We start from the raw sequence: 24,933 nt of genomic DNA, 5'->3' as shown, positions 1-24,933 counted from the left end.
ACCGGCATCCGCGAAACAAACTTATCGCCATAGCTTTCGGACAGTACACTGAGCGTATATGCACTGGGCCTACTCGACAAATGAAGCATGACTAACAACACACTTAAAGGCCTACTTGACCGAAAGTTTACTTCGGCTAATTTTGCACTCGATAGAGTGCGTGTGTTATGAACAATATTTATTTTTATTATTAGGGCTGTGAAGCATCTAGTATTCTTGTTAGAAGCGATCAAAAACCTCTGTAGCAGACAACGCAGTCCCCTAGTAGTGCGTTGGACAATTAACAAGCCAGACCGGAAATGATGCACCATTAAAACGCCGGCATCACCGGTTCGCTAGTTTAAGGCGTTCTCAAGTGAGTGAGCGCCCCTTGTAGGCCATTTTTCTGGCATGCTTCTGGCTGTTATCACTTTGAAGCTTGATGGTCTCCGAGAAAAATTACTGCTAGCATCAAGTTGACCCAGTGCGTGGCTGTGGAAAGGAATGTGAGGAATGCGGAAAGCACCATTGTACCCCTTCGGCTACTGCCGTTTACACCCAATCTCAAAAGCTGGTGTCAACTGTATGGATTCAGGTTTTAAAGTGAATTCCCCTATCTTTTTCAAAAGATAACAATGGTAGGCCACTGACACTTCTTGCTCACGCTAACCCTTTTTGTGGGCAGGGCTTTGTCAATAGACCTCTCCCGGCCTACATCATCAGAGCACGTATGTATTTCTGGTCTGATTGGCAAAGCATGCCACTTACCGATAGGGTTATAACTGGGAGAAGAAAGGCTGTGAGACGTCTCTAACAGAGAGAATAAGGACAACAGGGGAGCATTGGTCACAAGCTAGCTAAAGAAGCTAAAGTGGGTGGCCTTGCTCATCGAGCAACGCCCTTTTGACGCCACGTTGTTTACACCAGACAAAGGTCTAAGGAGAGGTCTGCTCTGTCTGGAAAGGAATAAACATGTACACGTTTACTGCAGGTGCAGCTCTACGTGACGCGCAATAATGCTGTCGTGCACCGAGTGTATCTACTGCTGCGAAGATTCACAGGCCAGGCTGAAAATCCTGGAAGGCCGCACACGTGTTACTGAAAATGCCGAATTGTTTACTTACTGCCTCACACCGTTCATACTTGAGGTCAAATCCGGTGCGTTTTCACGACCTCAGAGACATGAACACATAAGTTATTTGAATGGTAACATTTTCAAAGCACGACAACACGTAATTTTGATTATATGTTCTGCATTATTACTCAGTCAATATACATACACTGCCTACTGGCAATTTGCGTGGTGGGCGTATGGTCGACTGGGGTCCAGCAACCACGTGCTCCTGCCCAGCTGTGTGGTTGAAAAGATTATAGCAACTTTTCCATTCCTGCAGTACACAGGCTTTAAGTGGTTATAGGTAAATACAGTAATAAATGCAGCGCATAAGTCTTTGTTCATTTGTAACCGATATGTATTTTGCAATGCACAGTGGCTTGCCCGGCCGAGGCGCACAAAGATGAACCAGCCCACCATCGGCATTGGATTGATGCCATGGTCCTTGGAGAGAAAAATGTAGATTTATTTTGTAATGCAAATTTTGCTTCTGGTATGTTATTTCGCTTTACACGACACTTAATTCTCTAGTGCTCCCTTTTTTGACATCCAGCTGTTTTTACTGATTTACCTCGCGTTTATTACACCTGCTACAAAAACCTATGCACAGGCAGGAATACCTTTCCACGGGGGAGAAAAATTAGAAAGGAAAGAAGGAGGTAGGTCATTTTTTTTTTATCAAGACAAGAACCATATTGCACACACAGCAAAGAGCACATGTGCTGTTGGCCAGTGTGCCCGCTTAAAAATGCCAACTTGCAATGCAAGCACTTTTTGTTTGGCCTCCATCTGAATATGCCTCATTCCTTAGCAATGTCAAAACTTTGCACAAGCTGTAATCGAATACTGCCAGGCAAACAATGCTCACAAGCATCATGGTGCGACCATCTTCGCTGAGGTTGCGTGAGGAGTTTTCTAGTCTACCACAGCCAACAAAACATGTTTAAAACTTTTTCTGGGACATTTCATCCCATTTAAAGGTGCACCAAAGGAGATTCAGAGCTCGTCTTTTTACTGCAGGAACTCTATCTGCATGCTCCAAGCATTCTTAGAAATTTTGAATTATTGTACTGTGCGGCCAATTTCCCCATTAAATCAAATTAAACACCCTGGCTCCCACAATTTTTTTTTCAACTTATCTCCGAAAGTAGGAGGAGTCAACCAACACGTGGAGTGCCTTTTAGCCAGTCGCGTGGCGGCTTGCCACTCTGCCATCGGCGGAGTGACACGTAAATCAAAGAGTCCATGCAAATTTTTATTTCCGTGGGCCTAATCTGCGGCTATGCTGTCTGCGACTGAAACTAGTTATTCACGGAAGCCTAAAGAACAAAATAAAAGCGAAAGGCACTCCACGTATTGGTTGATTCCTCCTACTTTCGGAGGTGTGTTCAAGAAAGTCCGGGAGCTGGGACATTTAATTAAATTTAATAGGAAAGTTGGCAGCACAGGGCAATAATTCGAAGCCTCTAAGAATGCTCAGAGCGTGTAGATCGAGTTCCCATGGTAAGAAGACGAGCTCAGAATCCTCTTTAGTGCACATTTAAGATGCGTGTAATGCGATCTAATATATGTTTTTTCATATATAACTAGTATGCACTGAGCAAGGTGCTGCACATGCTACCAGTACCAGCGCTTTGTATGAGCCATATCCAGCAGACATGGGTTCGGACTCCCCCCTTAAACATCGAAGGCGCTGATTTTTGCGTGCCGTTGGCGCCTTAACAGCTAGAAACTGGAACATAACGTTTAGTGGGTAACATTACCTGGGGGTGTATTTCGGTCCAGTAGGCCTTTAAAACAGATGTCAAGAAGTGACTAACTTCGTTAGCTACCCACAATATTCCTAGCTGGTTACCCTAGTCTCTCAAACTCAGTCAGATATCATAGAAAGCTGCATGACAGTTGCCCTCGACTGCCTTTGCAACTAATGCTGCGTCCACGGCATTTTTCACCATGTGGGTTTCACCGAACTCTTCAATTTGTCTTTACCTGTCAGTCATTGTCACAACACAGTGGAAACGCCTGCAGCGCCATAATCCGCTGATGTTCCGGCCATTTCTTTGCTGAACAGCCTCTCTGCTGCTTTAAATGTTTTTTCAATCAGTACGCAATTTTTAGTATGCAAAAAATAAATGTGAAAATTACAAAATGAAGATTTTTGCCACCTGCATCCTGCTTAATGTGTGCACCGTGAATGCGATCATGGATACCAACATGGCAGTCGTTTCCAGCTTAGACACTAGATGATGCCACCTTTCCAAGATGGCGGTGCCAATGATAAAATGGTGTACCGTTAAAACCTGCATATAATATGGACCCGCATATAATACAAGGTGCAATTTCGTGATAGCAAAAATGGAAAAAAAAGTTTTCATTTGTGCATAATGCGAGTAAGGCAGACAGCTCAAAGATGTTCCGGAAGTCGCGAAAGCTGAACGTCCTCCGATTATTTGCGTACGCCGGCGCAGGATACGACACGTGTAGCGCCTAATATCTGGCAGATACAGATCGTGTGCCGTGTTCACAACTATTCGTGTTCTGCACCGTGAGCATGCGCAGACCGGTTCCACGGGCATACATGCAGGCATGCAGGTGCGCACACTACGGAAGTGTCCACAGTCAATGCTTTAGTGATCGTCGTCATCGAATGTACTGTCTTTCGAAAAGTCCTTGTCAGAGATATCTTTCCACCGAAACATGTCTTCAGTACCGTCGAGCACGTTTGATATCACGAATTTCCTGAAATTACAACCAGTGAGCTCCTCGGGAATGCCAGCCCAAGCATCTGCCATCCAACTGCACAGCATGGCTAGAGAGGCTCGTGTCTGGCAGCAATGACTGTAGGCTCTCCCTACCTCATCCAGACCAAGTAGCAGCACTTGATGTGGTAACTACGCTTTCAGCAGCTACGATTACTTTCCTTTTAAAAGTAGGCAAAGACTGCTTTCGCAATCCCAATATCATGCGAGGTGCGATTGTGCTGGGCGTCGTGATGTCAGGTCCGCATGACCTGGCGTCAAAATTGAAACTACCAACCTATGCCACTGCTAGAAAGTTCCTGCTCTTGCTTGAAGCGTGGTGGTAACGGCACTCACTAATAACAAAACCAGAACTGCGGATTTTTGCCGAAAATTGTTTGGATCCGCATATAATGCAAGGTGGAAATTTGACATGCTAAACTTCAGGAAAAACCTCGTATTATACACAGGTTCTTATGGTATATTAGTCCCTTGGTTCCGAATATAACGTGAGATGCATTCTGAAGATGACCGAAGGAAGAAACCTACCCGTATATTCATGTAAAATGATAACTCTCACAATGCGCACAGCACTTGCGACTCAAACAGAAAGCTCCAAAATGGCACAAAAACAACTTTATGCCTTTCATAAGAAAAGTGACTGGCCCTTTTACATATACTTGATCCCTTCGAGAATATGATTTCAGCATTGTCTACAAATGAAAACTTAAGGCTGGTTTTCAGGAAAGGAAATGACACAGTAACTGTCTCGCATATCTTGGTGGGCACCCAAACCGCCCCGTAAGGCAAGGGATAAAGGAGGAAGTGAAAGAAGAAAGGAAGGGAGGTCTCTGGAATAATTTCGACCACCTGGGGATCTTTAACGTGCACTGACTTCGCACAGCACACGGGCGCCTATTGCGTTTCGATGGAGGCGAAACGCAGCCGCTGCGGTCAGGTTCGAACCCGGGTACTCTGGCTCAGTAGACGAGCGCCTTAACGACTGAGCCACCGTGGCGGGTACGTTTTGAAACAAAGCACGCCAGACAGTGCATTTCCTGGGCTCTGTAAAAGGCCTTGGCCTTCGGCATCAAAGCTTCAGTCCACATCACATCCATGCTAAAGCAACCATCATTTGACACTTCGTAAATATGGAAGATGCCATCAGTGCCAGGTTACTAGTTTTATCTTATGAGAATGTTATTCCACTAAATTATTCAACTATGATCTTTACACAAACAAATACACACAGGGTAGCTTTTCATTGAACATAATTTAAAAAAAAATGTGTTATTTGAACATTTAAAACATGATTTTGTAAATTACTTCTCTTTGTGTTGCTGATTTTGACATGCTTGACTGACATGCATGCAGTTCTTTACTGTGACCTTTGCCATGACTGTTAATATTTTTGCTGTCATAGTTACACAAACATAATACAACATCGAATATAACACAAGGGGTAAAATATTGCAATTAAAATGCAATCATAATACTTTAATATAACAATAAATCATAAGATTTCAACAAGATTCGTTAAATCTATGGACAACAAAACTACTTTACTAGCAGTATCAATTCACCCTAAACCACCCTAATTCACCCTTTACTTATTTTTATTCTTTAATGTACTATTGGAAACAAAAGTTTCCAGGATGTGGAAGGACGTGGAAAATGCTATCTAGGTGCATAGGTGTTGCCGTTTGGTTTTTGGTTTTGGGGGGTTTAACGTCCCAAAGCGACTCGGGCTATGAGAAACACTGTATTGGAGGGCTCCACAAATTTCAACCACCTGGGGTTCTTTAACGTGCATTGACACTGCACAGCCCATGGTCCTCTAGAATTTCACCTCCATCGAAATTCGACCGCTGCAGCCGGGATCGAACCCGCGTCTTCCAGGTCAGCAGCCGAGCACTATAACCACTGAGCCACAGTGGCGGCCCGCATAGGTGTTATGCCCACCAACGAACATCTGCTTTCAAAGTACCACAATGGAACGCATGAGTGCCGCTATCACTTTCGCAAGATTGGCTTTGACCAACTGCCTAATAAAGGAGCTATTGGCTTTTCTTCCCAATTATGCATCCTGGAGAGTGGTCAGCTGGTGAATACATGCTGCATTGGGTCCCAAGGTAGCAGATAACGACAAAGCATATCTTCTCCGCACTAATCTGTGGATGGCCTTCCATGGCATGCAGGAAAAGCAACGACACTTGAAAGGAACCAATAAGACTATCAACCGTGCCACGTGAGAGGTGGAAAAGGCACTTGAAGCCAAAATTCCTCTTCATTTCTATGAACATTGGCAGTAATTCGGAATTTATCTTTCTTTTTTTCTACATAGCAGCGATGAAAAACATGTACAGCAAACAACCGATCCCCTGAAAACCACGACATTGCACCAGACGCAGAAGGTCTGCGTGACTCCTGCACTTTGGCGTTCGCTTCTGTCGGCAGTAGTGTTGCACCTCGCCAGCACTGTTCAACTGGCACTGCATGAGTGCAGCCCTTTTTGTTGCAGCGCCATGAACTAATTCACATCATGCAGTGTGAACCGAACAGACTTTAACCCCTTAAAGGTGCACTAAAGCGGAATCTGAACTCATCTTTTTACCGCGAGAACTTGATCTATGCGTTCCGAGCATTCTTAGGATCTTCAAATTATTGTCCTCTGCGGCCGATTTCCCTAATTTAAATCGGATCAAACGTCCCAGCTCTCGCCTTTTCTTAAACTCAATGCTGAAGGTAGGAGGAGTCAACTAATGTGTGGAGTGCCTTTCAGCCAGTCCTGTGGCGGCTTCGCTTTCGGTTTTATTTTGTTTTTCAGCCTTCTGTGAATAAATAGTTTCTGTTGCAGACAACATAGCCGCAAATTAGGCCCACAGAAATAAAAATACGCGTGGACTCTGATTTACATACCACTCCTCCGACGGCGGAGCAGCAAGCCGCCGCGGGACTGGCTGAAAGGCACTCCACGCATTGGTTGACTCCTCCTACCTTCAGCGTTGACTTAAAAAAAAAAAAAGCCGGGAGCCGGGATGTTTAATCACATTCAAATTAGGAAAATTGGCCACAAGGAACAATAATTCGAAGTTTCTAAGAATGCTTGGAATGTGTAGATCGACTTCCCACGGTAAAAGGATGAGTTCAGATTCCTCTTTAGAGCACCTTTAAGGGCTCCTTAAACAAAAAAAAATTGCGTTCCAAAATTGCCAATCTTTTTATACGTGAAATGCTTCAATAACATGATTAAAACAAAAATATTTGCAAAAACATTTTACAACAGATAATGTTTTATTGGTCATTCCTCTCTCCCTCATGTAATACCCCACACCTCTGAACTTTGAGGTGTATTATGAAATAAATAAATAAATTTCTGAAACTCCAGAAAGTTTGGGTTGGCTTTGAATTGTTGTGCACAACTGCACAGCAAACGAAGTGCCAATTTGCAAAAGGCAATAAACAAAGCACATGAAAAAACAAAAATAACAATGCTTTGCAGTAATATTCCCTCTCAAGAGTGCATAAGCAGAGAATCCCACATTATTTGGTGCATGAATGGAGTTACAGTAGAACCCAGCCACAGCAAACTCAGATACAGTAAAGTGAAACTGCGGTCCCATTTCGTCTCTCATAGACGACTGTACATAATTTTTTACTGATACAGCAAAGACATATTTAATAAAGAAATGGTTATATAATAAAGAGCGTCTGTCCACAGCAACGTAGTTCCCACTGAATAATCACATCGCAGTACAATCGAAGTTCAGGACATCTCAAAGCCGCAGACATGCAAGAGCGTAATTGCAAGGCCAACATTCAGAGGCTAATGAATATCAACTTTAGATGATAAAACAGAGCTTTTTGAGATGGCTTACACACCAGGATCATGAGCTGCGAGGAGAAGCCAACTTTTTTAAGGCCTTGGGATCATGAGAAAAAGAGCGTGGTGCATAAAAAAGAAGTACAAACGCTGGCTACGAACACGGAAAGAAGGCAATACTGCTAGCTGAGAAAGGAAAGAATGTCAAAATGCAGTGAGGTGTACAGAAGAGAAGAAAAGGAGGCAACGAACGTTAGCCGCTCTAGACAGCGCAAAGCACAAGACAGCGGCGGCACTGGGTGGGCGGTTTTGGTGCGCTCGATTGTGCCACATGCATTGCTTAACTGTTACCTCTTAAATGATATAGACGCCGCGGAAGATGACATCGTGTTCACGCAAAATTTTGGTTTTTATATGAAATCAAACTCGCTTTATATTCACAGCTGCGTTGTATTCAAGTAAATGCACTATTTCAACAAGACAAATGAGACTGAAGATTGGAGAAAACACTTATACCCCTGACACACGGGCACTGCAAAGGCCTTTGAGAATCAGGTCCTTATATCCAAAGGCGTAAGGAGTGCAGCTACACGGCAAAAATGTTGCGTCTTTACGAAAGGTGTGTTTGGCTTTGCTTTTTGCATGGGTATTTATATTTTATGCCCAGATTTCAAGGCAGTGAAAGTGTGGCAGCAACACCGAGTGCCCTTGGTGGCCTAGGCAATACACAAAACCTGCCGCTGCTGATGAGAGTAGCTATTGCAGTACTTTTAAGGAAGCTATCAGAAGAAAAAAATTGTCTCAGCTCAACGAATGAACAGAGTACCTCACTTTAATTTTAAAACCCTCACTTCAGCCGCCTCAAGCACAGCGGCGGGTGCTAAGCCTTGTGGGGATTCACACTGTCTTGAGGGCCGCCTGTGCTGTTCCTTTTGGACTCCTGTGAAACCCCATCCGCTAACAAAGGCCTGGTACGGCTCTGGACGCCGCCTGACCACCGCTGGGCCCTCCGGTCGCGCGGGGATACCGGCTGCGCTCCGCGGTGTCGTGCTACCTTCTCTAATTGGGCTGCGGGGGCGTGACGTAGGCGCAAAGCTGTACTAGCTCCGGGGCTGGTCACAGGGGCTCGGGGGGAGTTGGAAACAGGGGTGCGACGAGGGCGGAGCACGGGCCGTACACAAGCGGCAAGGTACGTGAGCGACCGTTATTCGCTGTCCCTGAGGCCTTTGCCGACGGTCATTCGCGTGTCTTGCCGCACAGGCCCCTAACATCACACGCCGAGAGCCTCGCGCACCGCCCTTGCGGAACCTGCGAGCGCCCGGCGAAGCCTGCCGAGTAACCGCCGCCGCTGACCTGAGGCAGCCGCGGCTCGCACCAGAGTTTTCCCGGCGCACCGGTCTGCACACGCCAACCCGTGTCCACGCGCGCATCTGCTGCGGCCCACTGTCGGGTGGTAGTGGGCGCCAGGTGCGCAGTATTTGAAGGAGTACCATACAGTGTTTGTGTTTGTATTGTAGTTGTCTGCACAAAAAATATGTGTACTGTGAGCGTGCTAGTTCTCTTGGATTGAGAGGGCACGAGCACGGCAAGAGCAGACCGGACCCCTTTCGGCTCGGTGCTCGAGCCACGCAGTGGGTCTCTCTCTTCGCACGCCCCTGGGACATGTAAGAAAGCCCACTCTTGGGCTATGTACTGGCCCCGTGCGCGGAGGCGTTTAACCCTTTGAGGGTCGAATTATTTTGAAAAAAACTTTCCCAGGTGGTCAAATTACTTTATTGAGGATCTTGAATGTACAAAATGTATAAAGTCAGGAATAAATAGTAACAAAAAATTGGGAACAGTACTTTGGTGTCAGCATCACTCACAACTGGAAAATGTTCAATAGAATTTCAGAGTGCGGTACTCCTTGAAACACGGGTCCACGCACAGCGCCTTATCACAGACTGCACACATAAAACGGGTGTCTGTTCTCCTCTTGGAGTGACGAGTTGTGTTGGCACGCACATGACATCTTCTCTGCGTGCGGCTGCCTTGGGCAGAGGTCTGAGGCACCCTCTCTGGGAAGTGGCGCGCTGTCAGTCGCAGCGGGTTGTGTGTGGTTCGTCTTCCGCGCCTTGGTCGTTGGATTTGGGTTTGGTATAGTTCCAACATTTGGGTAGCGACTTTCTTTCTGAACACAGCAAGCTTTACCGGGGTGCCAGTTCTCTTGCGGTAGAGAATTAATGCGTTCAGCAGTGTCATGTCGAGCAGGTGAAAAAAGAACTATTTGTTCCACTTCAGAGTTTTCCTGATGCTTTCACTGAAGCGCAGCTGCATGTCTACTCTGTCGACGAGTCTCATTTTCTTCGTGTCTTCAAGTACACATGCAGGCTTTTTCTTTTTTTTCTCCGGTTGCTCTGTCCACCTTATCGGAATCTTGCATCTGCGGTCCATGCATTGTTGTCAACATAGTGACTTCGCGCTTGTCGTACCATTTCAAGGCAAGCGGAGTGTTTGTGTGGAAGCTTTGTATTTCACCCTTCTTCAACTTCTTTTTGAAAGAGGGTAGGCCCTTCCTATTGATACGCACAGCTCTGCATGCATTTGTTCTGTTGCTCTGCAGAAATTCAAAGAGCACTGGGCTTGTGTACCAATTGTCCACAGAAAGAGAGTGTCCTTTTCCAAGAAAGTCCACCAGATGGTCAGCAACAACAGCGCCCGCATAACCAAGCTCCTTTCTTTTGGCCAAGCTAACTGTAGCTCCTGTATAAACTAGAAACCTCAGTACATACCCGGTTTTCACGTCACACATCATGAACATCTTCACTCCGAACCGGTGTCTTTTGGATGGCATGTACTGCCGGAATGAAAGGCGGCCTCTCCAAGGCATCAGAGATTCATCTATGCATAAATCTTGGTATGGAAGAAAAAGTCGGGAAAATTTTTCCTGAATGGCCTCCATGACCGGTCTGATAGCCCTTAGGCGATCGGATTGCTCCGTTATTGAACTCAAGTGCAGGACGCGCAGCAGAAGAGCAAAGCGGTTCACAGAAAATATCTCCCGAAAAAAAGGGGTCACCAGCATCGGGTCTGTTGACCAATAGTCCCGAAGGGCGTTCTTCCACACCAGGCTCATAAGCAGCACTATTGCCAAAAAGCAGTAAAGCTCCGGGGGGTCCACGGTAGCCCAGGCTCTGAGCCGCGATGCGCCGGAGTGACATGCGCCTGCTTTTTTACTTCCATACTTGATTGTTTCGGTTACGATGAGCGACACAAGTTCTTCATCGAAAAACAATTGGAAATAATTCAATTCACTTGCTTCTGGCAGAAGCAGAGGCGCCGCAACCTGCCCTGATTGCGAGTCGTCAAAGGTGAAAAGATATGGCAAAAAACCACCTGTGTCCCACTGGGTGTCGTCGCGTCTTGCCCGCTTTCGAGATGTTGCGGCTGCGCTGAGGTCGGAGGTCGAACTGGCTGAATGCAGTTCGTCGTCCGAAGATGAGCTGTCCTCTTCTGAAGAAAAACTGCCTTCCAATTCAGACTCGGTGAATGGAGCAAAATCAGAATAGGAAGAGTCATCGCTGTCGGTGTCAAGAGAACGGGCAGTGCGTCCGACCATAGCGTCGCTTTGTTGTGCATCTGAAGAACTCGACAGAAACTCAGTAAACACAGAGAGCGAGAATACCTCGGAGCGACGATGATAAACAAGCTAAGAGCAGCGCCAATAAAGATAGAAATCAACTTCCGCCGCCTCTGCAAGAGAGTGCCGACAAAGAGAAAACTTACGTTTTGCACGACTCCATTGCGATCATGCGGTGGAACCGAAACCGCGTAAGCACATTGCCGCAGAGAGCGAGATTACCTCGCGAGCTACTGTGATAAGAGAGCTAAGAGCAGCGCCAATAAAGATCGAAATCAACTTCCGCCGCCCCTGCAAGATAGTGCGGACAAAGACAAAACTCAAATTTCGCGCGACTACGTTGCGATCTTGCGGCGAAACCACAACTGCAAAAGGGGCGTTGCCGCAGTCGGCGCGGTGCGACGCGCTAAAGCTAGAAATCAGCTCTGCTTATCTCCGTAAAAAGGCAGCACAAAATTTAAATGCTTCTTGTAAGTCCTAATAGGTGGCAGCACCTCCCAGTGAGCACGCATCGTTCTTTTGGAGCAAAATTTCAAACAGAGGATTGAAACCGTACCCATACGGCAAATACCTTGCGGGACAGAAAACCGCCGCCACACATATACGGCAAAAACCTTCAAAGGGTTAAGGAAGAGCCCACAGCCTGAATGACTGCTTCACCTTTGGGCTGTGCCGTGTAGCTGCATCGCTGCTCCTTTAAGCTTGCGCTCCTTTGGTGAAAAAAGGTGCCTTTGCTGGAAAGGCCTTCAAGGAATTCCGTGTGAGAGGGGTATTAAACTACACCTTAAAAGTATGATGTGATAGTGCAGTGGGTTAGGCTTTCCATTCTGAGCAGTATGACACTTCTGAACGCATTTTTCATTTTTTCAATTAATTAATTGATCAAAAAAACACTCTAAACTTTCTTAATTCGCATCATTAAGCATTAGCTTTTCATCCTGAGCATTTTTACACCTTTCAACCCCCCTTTTCCATTTTATTTCTTTATTTAATCAATTACAATGATTTCATTAACTCGTCACTTCCTATCACACACCAATCAATCATCAATCACCAGAACCACAAATTACCATGATATTTTTTTTATGCATCCCTGATTATAGGTCACAAGTTGGAATCCCTGCCGCGAAAGAGGCTCTAACATTAACTAGAAAGTTTATGCTGCACAAAACGGTGAATCGTATGACACCATCCGGAACATTTTGCGTTTTCAAACGGTTGGCATGATAAGATTTTTTCTACGGAGCCCGCAATTATTTCCGACATGCGATGCCGACTACACAGACGGCTTTTTGACCGAAACAGAGCAGAATACGCTATAGCGTAAAGCATGTTCATGCCAACCGTTTCCAAACGCAGAATGCTCCGGATGGTGTCATATGATTTGGCATTTGATAACATAAAATGTGATACCTGAAAACAAATAAACACCACATAAAGGGTCGATAAGAGCAGGATGTAAGATATTTCTGAGTGTCTCTTTTATAAACCAAAACTAGATGTTTAACAAATAGCCAATTAATTACCAGACAGCAAGCATCCTCAGAGCCATGCTATCACCAACAACTGATATAATAAAAGATTTTTGCTGGTCGAAGTGACTACTATAGAGGGGTTCTACTCACCTGTGAAACTGTAATCACAAGGCCCTTGAAGGCTGGCAACCGCAGATGTGAGTATGCTAGACTGGAAGCATGGGCCAGTTTGTGCTGCTCTTCCTCCCAGAAGGTCTGCACCCAGCTTAGTTGCATCACAGGTATCTTTCGATTGGCAGCTACATGATATTTTTTTGATCCAACATCGCCTGTGAAATGACAACCAGATTGGCGATTAGATACGCTCTCAAAATCACCCCTGGAATGCCCTCACCATCAAACTAAGGCAAAAACTAACACTTCAATGCACTCGTCACTGGTAGTCCCACCACTTAAATATGCAGAGATCTGATTGGCCTATCTCCTTCACTTCTTGTAGCACCACAGCTTTAAATGTAATTCAGCTCAGCCCATGGATGTTCCAAGGGGCACTCTAGCAGTGAAACAGCAAATATACTAAAGCAAGCTTTTCTTTTAAAATGAAATAAATTAACTATCAAAGTTAAAGCGTACCTTCTAATCCACTGGATTTAGCAGTAAGCATATGGCAATGGATAAGAGCCACAACCTCTGTTCCAGCGCAACAGCTCTTAAAAAAATGACATCGCAATTGGCCACTAAGAATAAGCTGTAACCGTGGAAAATTTTGTTCATTATGCTAGACACATTAGAAATGCCTTTACCTAAAGTGTGAAAAAATTTCACACTTGTCACCATTTCGTAGGCGCGATGCTGATATCACACTCTCACCATCACTTCCCCGCAGCAAAGTGACAAAGTGAGCAAGGAGCAGTCTTCAGCCCCTTTTTTCAAAAATGCCCCCCCCCCCCCCCCTCCCCCAAATTGTGGCAGCATTTTCTTTGACTGAGCCAATACAACCTTCGCATCCCTTATACCTTCTTGGACAGATCTCTTCTGAATTCTTTTGCACTTCTGGCATAGAGCAGTCATGTTGCAGTGGTGACTATGGCAATAAACACAATAATGGGCGGTTGAACATCCCAAAGCAACTCCGGCTATAAGTACCACAAATCCTGCGACCCAATCAAGAGCATATAAATTAATTAATTAAAAAATTCTAGGGGTGCACGTAGGTGCTGTAGTGCGAAAGCATTTCCCTTACTGCCGCCAATTATGTTGCTGCGTTTTCGCTTTTTTATGCCTTTGCCGTTCTATGTCATGTTTTCGGTTTAACTTTATTTGTACCACATCTGAAGACGTGGGTCCTGTTGCTACAGCATTTAGTAATCACACCAAAGTATTAATTATTACTTCTTTTAAGTAACCAATTAACTAATTAAGCAATTTATCAATCTGATTAAATTAGTGATGAATGTGTGAATTCATTGAACTAATTGACCATTTGTATAATTAAACAATTAACTGTATTAATCAGACTTGTCTGTTTATTTCAGTAATTGACTAATTTAACTACTTCATCCAATTACTAATTTATTAATAATTTTGGTGGCTTAATTATTCATTCATAATAATTACATCATTTATTCAACTATTATATTAATTAACCCTCTAATGGATGATTGACAGTACGGACACACCCTGCCGACAGGTCCTGTACACGCCACTCATGAGACAAGAAATGCTTTCGCATTAATAAATAAATAATCAAATATATGCCACCTCATTTCTAAATTCATAAACAATACAATTTTTTAAAATTATCTTAAGTATTTCAGACTGTCCACCTTCATGTATTAAATTATTTACATGCTCCATCACATATTAATATGTACTCAATTGCAAGCACAACACCTTGGCTAAAACAATTTGCAATTTCCATACACTAAATGGTGCAAGCTGACATATATGTGTTGCTAATACATCACATTCAAACCACCCATTGACTGTTGCTCTGTTTACAAGAGGCCACTGTCTGTCACAAATGTAAAAGGTTTTATGGTGCAAGTATGTTATTCTTTACTGATAATATCAGTGATGCTAACGCAATTTGGAGCAATTTTCGGAGCACTAAAGTTTTCAATTTAGAGCCCTCTGGAGCAGAGGAATGTTAATTTAGGAATAGTTCGGAGCATTAAAATTTCCAATGTGGTGCACTTCGGAGCAATAAAACTGAGTGAGAAGCAGTTTTGAGCATGTAACTGTTTCTAAATATCTTGGGTTGGAAAACAATGCTAGAAAAGTGATGTGAAGTGTGATGTAAAGACGAGCTACACCATTACGTTTGTCATTATTGGCACACAGAAGCACCAGACAGGTCTCCAATTCTAAGCTTTGTGCTGTATAATTGAAGAGGAGACATCTGTAGGAAATATGTCATACAATGCTCACTTGAAGAGCACATACTTTGCATATACTTGTAAGCACAGTAGCTAAAATGTACTAATGTGCAGCTCTCCAGTTTTCTTTACAAAGCTTAATAGGCTCTATTAAATCTCTTTCATATTAAAACCTTTTTGATTATTGATTATTCATTTGTCACAGAGTTCCGTCACATTTTCTTGCACACTTGTGCTTGCCTTACTCAGAAGCGACTAATCAGACTCATCGCCATCATAAGCCTGACTACGTTATGGGGTCACTCTGCGTCCAGCCGGCCGGGAAGGCGAGCTTCCGTGCCAGCAACACGCAAGCGTTATTCAAGTACGCAACACGTTTCCCCACCCGTGGCGCAGAGTCGCCGCCACGGCAGGTCCAGACGAAATAGGCAACGGCAGGGCACGCTAGGAAATAGTTTATTATCCTAACGCGAGGTAAAGCACACCGCGGAAGAATGTTCTATCTGTAAAATAGATGTTCAGCAGCTCACCAGGTCACTGACGTCGTCTGGCGTTGGTGTTCGGGGGCCGGCGGGCAGCGAAAGGGGTCCCTTCGGGCACTTAGGTCAAGGTCCGGCCGCAAGAGTCCCTTCCCGCCGCGCGTTCCCCCCTTTTATCCCCCCGGTCATTGCCTCCCTAGCAGCAAATCGTTGCCGTCAAGCTTAGGCATGCTACCCTCTCCGCAAAAGGCCGCGCGCTGCCGTGACGTCACGTCAGTGCTGGGGCGGAAATGAGCAGAGTCGCGCAGTGCCTTCTCTCCACATTCCTGGTGGCCAGCGCGCCCGTGTAAGTCACAGTCGCCGCTGGCGCGGGGGACGAGGAGGGGATACCAGTGTATCCCACATCCTCCCCTCCTTAAGAAGCTTCCCGAACACAGAAACAGGGGCAACATTACTTGCTCTTCTCCGCCATCCAGGGATCGAGGTTCGATGTTCTTCGGCTTCCGCAGTTGACGGCCGCGCCACGCCCCTGGCGATCAGCTGCTTCGCTCCGTAGGCTTGGCCTCCCGCACGATGACGCTCGGCATCTTGCTCCCCGTCTCGGTCTTCCGAGTGCGCGCGGCTGCACCGTTCCGGTTGATTTTGGACGGCTGCCTGCTTGGCGCCGGCTGCGATGGTTTGGAGGGCAGGTCCATGGCTGCGCCACCCTGAGGTACTGGGTCAGGGGCTTCAGGGGCCAGGGCTGCGGCGCTTCTATGGTTGAAGCCGCGGTTGGGCTGCCCTGGCATACCTGGTCAGCAGGCGAGGGCCCAGGGTTGCAGTAGTAATGAGGCCCGCGGCAGGCGGTGGCGTACAGTCGGCGGGTGGGCAGATGCGATGTGGCAGGTAGCCGAGGTGGCCAGGGTGGCGACTGCAGGTGGCGGGCGGGGCGTAGCGTTGGGCCTTGGGCGCGGCACGTTGCCGAAGCTGGATGGGGGCTGGTAGTTGGTAGTGGAACGGTGTCGTTCTGATGTGCCCTGCTTCTTTTCCGTCTGCGCTGAAAAAGGTCAATACAGATGTAGCCAACTCCCGCAGCGAGTGCTGCGTGGCTGTTCGACCCTCACGAGAGTCATGAGGGTTAGCGCAAGTCAGTCTTGCGTGACACTGATCGGCATGAGCGGCCCGTACGTCCATGCATCCAATGAGACTGCCTGCCGGCTTGCGCCCTCGCTCTAGGCTGCGCAGGCAGATTCTGTTTCTGCCTAGGGCGCAAGTTATAGCGGGACGCGGGGTTCGCCGGCTGATCGCATCTCTCGTCATCCGACTGCGGCGCGGGTCGGGCTGTGTCCTCTACCCACTCATCTCGCTGCACGTAGCGTTTCAGGTCGCATACGTGCGCCGGTCCGCCTGTCGGTTTCGACCGCAAGTCCTCGAGCCTGTAAACGAGCGAGGAAAGTTTCTCGCGCACGCGGAACGGCCCGATCCATTTCGGCGCCAATGAGGCCGCAAACTGTTTGCTAGCGTCGCTGAAAACGTGCTGGCGTCGAAGCATCAGATCGCCCACTTCGTAGTGAACATCCCGGTGCGAGCGGCCGTACTTTGCTTTCTGCTGCGCCCTAGCAGTGCCCAGGTTGCGGCGAGCCTTGCGTAAGGCCTCCATTATCTTATCACACAGCTGCGTCGCGTATTCAGCTCGTGCTGACGAAGCGACTGGCGTCTTCCTGCTGTCCGATAGAACCCGGTCCATCGGATTTAGCAGCTCTCTACCCAGATTAAGAGAAGACGGCGCATACCCAGTCGAGCGGTTAACGGTCGAACGCAAAGCAAATGTGATCTCCGGCATTGAGTCCCAATCTTTGTGCCTCTCAGAGTATGCGACAAGCAGGTGCTTAACGTTGCAATTGACTCGTTCTGTGGGGTTCGACTGAGCATGATAGGTGGTCGTTTTCTTGTGCTTAATGCCGAGTGCAGCGCACGAATCAACGAACACCTTCGCAGTGAAGTAGGACGCGTTGTCTGTTATCAACTGCTCTGGGAAACCGAACCTGGTGAATACGTCCAGCAGCTTCTCCATGATCACTCGTGCCGAACAGCTTTCTAAGGGGGAAAAGTTCAACCCACTTGCTGAAGTGATCCGTGACCACCAGCAAGAACTTGTTCCTACTCCGTGTCCTAGGATACGATCCCATTATGTCACACGCCGCGATTTGCCAGGGAGTCTGGCTGTTAATCGGGTGCATGAGGCCGGGTGGTCGTCCGCCTTGGGGCTTCACACTTTGGCACACATGGCACGAGTGGGCGTAGTGTATTACGTCCCTTTTCATGCCAACCCAGGTAGCAAAGCGACACAACTTAGCGTAAGTCTTGGGGCCGCTTGCATGCCCAGCAATGCACGAGTCGTGAAAGTAGCGTAACAGTGCTTCTCTCAATACTCGCGGTATCACCACCTTGAACGCCTCGTTTGTGTCGTTCTCGGAGGGGATATACCTCAGCAGGACGCCGTCGGAATCCAGCAGATATGAATCCATCGCGCTTACAGCACTACCAGCTGTTTCCAAGCGCTCAGCACCGACAGCAAAACCAGCTGTCTCCGTGTGCGCGGCGGCCCTGCTGCCCGGCTCCCGGAGCCCGTCAAACAACTTTCGACAAAACGGATCCTTCTGCTGAGCTTCGAGCAGCTCACTTCTGCTGAACACGATCCCCACGGAACTCGCGTAGTCCACATGGTTCACGCTCTCGCCCTGGATCAACGGTTGGTCCGCGTTCCTTACATGGGCTACGGCTCGGGTCTGTCCCCCACTCTCTCCGGCTGTCGGGCGGTCGGTTGCGTGACCTTCCTCGCACTGGACAGGCGCTCGCGAGAGTGCGTCAGCCACAGCGTTGTTTTTCCCTTTGCGATAGCGTACGGTGCAGTCGTAACACTGCAGCAACAGGGACCAACGCGCTAAGCGGCCGCTCGGCTCGCTGAGTCGTCTCAGCCAGGTGAGCACCATGTGATCCGTCTCGATCACAAATGCCACCCCATCGACGTAGTAGTCGAACTTACGCAGAGCAAAAACTATCACGAGACATTCCTTTTCTGTCACCGAGTAATTTCTCTCTGCCGGCGTCAACGGACGGCTCGCGAAAGCTACTGGACGGAGAACGCCTTCATGCTCCTGAAGCAACACTGCTCCTAAGCCCAGGTCGCTTGCATTGTTTGAATCACAAACTCCCTGTTTAGCTCGGGTAGCTGCAACTCAGCCGTGACAGCGAGCACTTTGGTGAGGTTGCGCAGTGCATCCTCTTGCTCGTGACCCCAACTCCAGCGCTTGCCTTTCTTCAAAAGCTTTGTCAAAGGCGCCTGCAGCGCTGCGCAATCTGGGATGAACTGGCGATAAAAGTTCGCCATTCCCAGGAAGCATCTGAGACCGGCTATATCTGTGGGCGACGGAAACTTAAGCAAAGCCTCAAGCTTATCATCGCATAGCAGAATGCGGCCTCTGTCGATCGTGAACCCCAACAGTGTTATTCGGGTGGCGGCGATCTGTGCCTTCTTCGGGTTCAAAGTGATTCCCACGGACCTCAGCCTCTCTAGGACGTCCCTCAAGTGGCGCACGTGTTCCTCGAACGTTTTCGAGTACACCATGATGTCGTCTAGGTATGCGAGCGCATGTTGCCACTTCGCATCTCCCAGAACACGGTCCATTAGGCGCTGATAAGTAGCAGGTGCTCCTACCAAGCCAAAAGACATTCTCTTGAATTGAAAAAGGCCTCTGTGACAAGTGAAAGCAGTTTTCTCCTTGTCCCGCTCATTCATTTCAACCTGAAAGTATCCTCGGCTAGCATCGAGCGTTGTGAAGTACTTCGCCCCACCTAGGTTGGACACGAGGGAAGAAATGGTTGGTAGAGGGTACGCGTCTTTTCTCGTAACCTCATTCAGTTTGCGGTAGTCCACGCAAAGTCGATATGTATCGTATTTCTTTGGAACCAAGACTACCGGGAAGCCCCAAGGGCTGTTAGACCTCTCAACAATGCCAGGGTCGATAAGTTCGTCTAAGGCGCTGTCCAGTGCTTCTCTTAGCCAAGCTAATTGGTCCAGGATTGCACTTCCAAGGCAGTGCGTCACCCGTATCTATTCGGTGCCTAACTAGGGTAGTGAGGCCCGGGCGGTCAGTGAATGTCGCGTTGTACTCGTAGAGGAGCGATGACAACCGTGCCTTCTCCCTCTCCGTCACGCTGTTCACTTCCGACAACAAAGGGTGCACTGACCTTCCCTGCATGACAGAGCAGTTTTCTACCGCGGCAACCTTCTCTCTGCCCTCTCTCTCAGCGGCGATGGTCCGCTCGCCTCCTGGTTCTCGGACACGGTCTCCCCCCACGCCGCGTTCAGAGTCTGAATTGTCTGCGACGCCGCAGGCGCTTTCGCGAAAGGCTTCAAGGCGTCTGACGTGCGCTCCCTGTAGCCTCTGCTGCTGATGTCTATCACAATACCCGTCTTGGCTAGGAAGTCTCGTCCAAGAATTACAGGAACGGATAAACAGGGAAGATGAACGAGGCATTGTTGCCGCACGCGTCTTTCCCAGCGAACCACTATCCTGGCTGCACCGCTTGATTGCGCTGTGCCGCTTGCAAGGCAAAAAGTGGTATCGCACTCTCTCAGCCGGATTTCGTTCTCGCGGAGATAGTTTAACACCTCGTCACCTAACAAGGAAGCGCTTGCTCCTGTATCTAGTAACGTGATGAATTTCTTTCGAGCTATCGTTAGCTCAATGAACGGCGCTGACAGGTCAACAGAACTTCCTACGCGACATGCCAAAGGCACTAGCAAAACGGGGTTAATCTGTGTACGCCGCGCGGGATCGAAGGTCGATCACCGGCGGCTTTGGCCGTTTCCCGACTGTGTTTGGTCACGGGCGGGAGGGCGGCCACACTTGCAGGCAAAGTGCCTCGGCTGGTCGCACCGGTAGCAACGGTTGCCCGGGCCCCGACGGGCTAGGCGCTGGTCGCCACGTTCCGGACGGTCATCTCGAACTCGCGGCGCGGATGGTGGGGTCCGCTCGTGTGGCCGCGTGTCGGCCTCGCGATCTCGCCTCGGTTCGTTCCGCTCTGCGGCAGCGTGTGCTGTTTGCGACGCATAGATGAACGGATCTAAAGCGCGGTCGGACAAATCCCAACCCCGCACACCGTGCTGACGCTTCAGCTCTGGATGGACTGCGCGTTGAGCTGCCATTCCACACGCAGCGCGGCTCAAGTGACAGCGATGCAGGTGGGGGCGGCCGATGCGCACGCGCAGAGATGATGTCTCCCTGAATGCACTTTGCCTCAGCAGCCAGCTCATCCAAATCTCTGAACCTGACTCCTCTCAGGTAGGCCGTGAAAGTCGGGTGCGCTTGTCTCGTGACACGCTCAACTTTCTCCGTGTTCGTGGCGCGAGGGTCAGCGAGGCGATAAAGTTTGTCCATCGCTCGGACATACTCTAACATAGACTCGTCGGGGTGCTGGGTGCGGAGCTCCAGCTCTCTCCTAAAACGCCACTCGTAGTTTGCGGGAAGGAATTCGTCGCGAAAGCTTGCGCAAAACTCCTCCATTGTCCTCGCTCGGTTGCCGGCTAGTCAGTACCAGCAGGCCGCTTGCTCCGTCAAAGAAACAGGCACAACACGCGTGAGCATTTCGGAGTCTGTGATTCCTGTCACTTGCTGACAATGCAGCAGACGGTCGAGGTACTCATTTGCTCCCGTACTGTCGTGGTACCCCGTGTAGGTAGGCAAGTCTATCCCAACACGCGGTGACTCGGCCGGGGCTTGCAAATTGTTTTGCAAAATACCAGCTAGACTCTGCATAACCTGCATTGCGTTCTGCAAGAGCACCTCGGATGATTGCGGACTAACGCCCACGGAGTTGGGCTCAGCAACTGATGGCGTGGAATGATGAGGCCTAAGTGCCTCACTGTCCGTGCCGCGGAGCGGCGAGGTGCCCGATGTGGAGCCCCCCATGCCAGGCCTAAGTCCTACCAACGCGTCAGGGGATGTCCCTCGGCTATTCCACGTGAAACACCCAAGATTCACAAATTCAAGCCCTTCCAAAGGCACGTCAAGTAGGGAGCCCTGGTTCTGTGCCGCTAGCATGAACAGCATGAACAAAGACTGCAAGTCACCCCCGTAGGCTGTCATCCTTTGTTAGGGCGACGGTAGTCGTTCGCTCGAACAAAGGTCACTGCTCGATTGCCTAGTTCGCCCCACGTTGGACGCCAAGATATGGGGTCACTCTGCGTCCAGCCAGCCAGGAAGGCAAGCTTCCGTTCCAGCAACACGCAAGCGTTATTCAAGTACGCAACACGTTTCCCCAACCCGTGGCACAGAGTCGCAGCCACGGCAGGTCCGGACGAAATAGGCAACGGCAGGGCACGCAAGGAAATAGTTTATTATCCTAACGCGAGGTAAAGCACACCGCGGAAGAATGTTCTATCCGTAAAATAGACGTTCAGCAGCTCACCAGGTCGTTGACGTCGTCTGGCGATCGTGTTCGGGGGCCGGCAGGCAGCGAAAGGGGTCCCTTGGGGCACTTAGGTCAAGGTCCGGCCGCGAGAGCCCCTTCCTGCCGCACGTTCCCCCTTTTATCCCCTCGGTCATTGCCTCCCTAGCAGCAAATCGTTGCCGTCAAGCTTAGGCATGCTACCCTCTCCGCAGAAGGCAGCGCGCTGCCGTGACGTCACGTCGGTGCTGAGGCGGAAATGAGCAGAGTCGCGGGGTGCCTTCTCTCCACATTCCTGTTGGCCAGCGCGCCCGTGTAAGTCACGGTCGCCGCTGGCGCGGGGGACGAGGAGGTGATACCAGTGTATCCCACAATGTCCACTGCAGGGTAAAGGCCTCTCCCATGTCTCACCAATTAACCATGTCCTTTGCCAGCTGCGGCCACCGTATTTTCGCAAACTTTTAATCTCATGCGCCCACCTAACTTCCTGCCGCCCCCTGCTACGCTTGCCTTCTCTTGGAATCCACTCCGTTACCCTTAAGGACCACGGAGTGGATTCCAAGAGACTCAGTCACCTCCATACCCTAGCGAGCTAGGCCAACCTTGATCAATTGTATTTTGTTAGCTGGTGGGCACCCACTAAAAATTTTTTTAATTGCCCTGCCCACTTGGTTTACTGTGCTACTACATAACACTACAAACGATGAGACGAAGAAACCGACAAGTACATATGAGGCCTCGTATATACTGTCTGTTTCTTTGTCTCACTGTTTGTAGTGCTGTGTAGTAATGCATAGTAAACTAAGACGCATAGCCAACTGTCCCGTTTTAGCTTTGCCCTGCCCACACTGCCTATGGCACAATGGGCTGATCAGTTGTACTAGCTGAAGCATTCTCTTCGGATATTCTGTCTGGAGTGCATACAAATCCTGCATGATCTTCATTTTTTTAAACAAATGGCAGAGTGTCGGGGTCAAATCAAAAGCAGTGAGCTTAGAGCAGTTTGGCATAATTTTCCTGATTTTCATCAGGATGGTGCAGCTTGTCTGCTTTGGCACACTTTGGAGCATTTGGCACAACAGTGGCGTCACTGTAATATGAAACTACGAACTCTACCTACCACCCAAAGAATCTAGGTATGTGATGCCTACCCTACCAAAAAACTCATTTTTTATATCCTGTGCCCTTCAATCAGCACACTACTTTGTGTACAACCTTCTGCCCCCAGACACAATCCGTATTCCTGGAATGTCTCGACCCCTCCGCCTGCTGCTTTCTGTCCGGCAAAACCGCCACTTTTAGTGTCTACGCCACTCATGTACCAGATTCACACCACTCCAATTCTATCCTTATCGACACGCCTACCTAATGCAATGACACTGATCTGAATAATAGAATAAAACTTCTTTCTCACTGATGTATCGATTATCATGTCTTGTTTCTAGCTGACGAAGGCAAGACTCATAACAAACCAGTGTGTGAAAGCCAACTAGGTAGGTTGCATCATGTACAGGGTCGGTCAAAAGTTCCCAGGCCACAGGGTCTGCTTTTGAGCAGTATAGTCGGGCAGTTATGACACCCGCAAAGCTTATAATATCTGTTTAGGCTAAAAGAAGCATCGTTCTAACATCTTACAACCTTGATAGCTTTATCGGCATCTTAAGTGCCAGGATATACCGAAGAAAAGCAGACCCAGTGGCCTGGGAACTTTTAACCAACCCTGTACATGATGCAACCTATACCTATCACTCTTTCCGAGTCCTTCACCATGTTAATAAAACTATAAAGTTGATGTATACAGAAAAACAAAAAGAAAGGCGCTGAAAATGCTTTGTTTCCTTTCTTTACTCCCAATGTTGCAAATATTCTCTTTTGGAGATGACATCTCTGATCTTCCAAGCATGCTTACAGTCTTTGTCAAAAGTAACCAGGCAGGCGCGAACGACCCAGGAGCGGGAGCGCGGTCGTGAGAGGTGGCGTTGCATTCGCCAGCACGTGCTGGCGGGCGTTTGCTCAGAGATTACAGATGACAAAGTTGCTTTGCACCCTCACACTCGCTGCATGGATGCTGCATGGTGTTCATTATCCACGCAGCGAGCATGGGGGCGCAAAGTAACGTCATCAGCAGTAACCTCGGAGCAAGCGCACGCCAGAAGCGTCTGAGACCGCAATGCCACCTCACGACACCACTTCTGCTCCTGGGCCATTCGCGCCTGCCTGGTTACTTTTGACAAAGATGGAACATTCTTTCTAACATGGCAGACTTTTACCTCCCTGTCAGTGTGCCTTTCATGATGCACTTTGTCCTTGATCCCTGAAGTTATTATTCCGCACTTATGAGAGTATGGTGATAACAGCAGAATAATCCATACAAAATATGCCTGAACACACAACTTAATTGGCATAAAACAGTGCGTAAGACATAGACGCTGTTTTATACTAATTATGACATCTGGAGGCAAAATTCTAGAGGCCCATGTATTGTGCGATGTCAGTGCACGTTACAGAACCCCAGGTGGTCAAAATTTCCAGAGCCCTCCACTACGGCGTCCCTCATAGCCTAAGTTTCTTTGGGACGTTAAACCCCATAAAACCATAAAAACAAATTAATTATGACATACCAACTAGCCTGACTTTGTTTTACTGCACACCACAACTTGTCCAACATTAAAAAGTGCATGAAGCTGCCGGCTGCAATGTACTGTCAATGTCCATTGAAATGCAAACAAGACAACTGGAATGCGAGCAGAAACGAGATCTTAGTAAAGGGCAACAGAACACTAGATTGGTTCTCCCTTTGATAGCACAAAGACTGTTTTTTGGAAGTGTTAAAGGGCCCCACTCGTATTTCCTCGTCAGCAACAATTTTTGTGTTTTTGTGTCCACATTTCAGTTG

General features: G+C 48.3%; 1 protein-coding gene across 2 annotated transcripts in view; it reads right to left on the bottom strand.

The window, feature by feature from the left end:
* The window catches only part of mus101 (mutagen-sensitive 101), a 52,359-nt gene that overhangs the window by 20,707 nt on the left and 6,719 nt on the right, over nucleotides 1-24,933 (bottom strand). For both annotated transcript variants that reach the window (XM_077647319.1, XM_077647320.1), the window contains exon 3: nucleotides 12,899-13,077. In XM_077647319.1, coding sequence (XP_077503445.1) covers nucleotides 12,899-13,077 — 179 coding nt within the window. The remainder of the gene's footprint in view (nucleotides 1-12,898; nucleotides 13,078-24,933) is intronic.

Source organism: Amblyomma americanum, chromosome 1, assembly GCF_052857255.1.
Source record: "Amblyomma americanum isolate KBUSLIRL-KWMA chromosome 1, ASM5285725v1, whole genome shotgun sequence".
NCBI lineage: Eukaryota > Metazoa > Arthropoda > Arachnida > Ixodida > Ixodidae > Amblyomma > Amblyomma americanum.
Note: the sequence above shows the minus strand (reverse complement) of the source record. Positions and strands in the feature narration are given on the sequence as shown.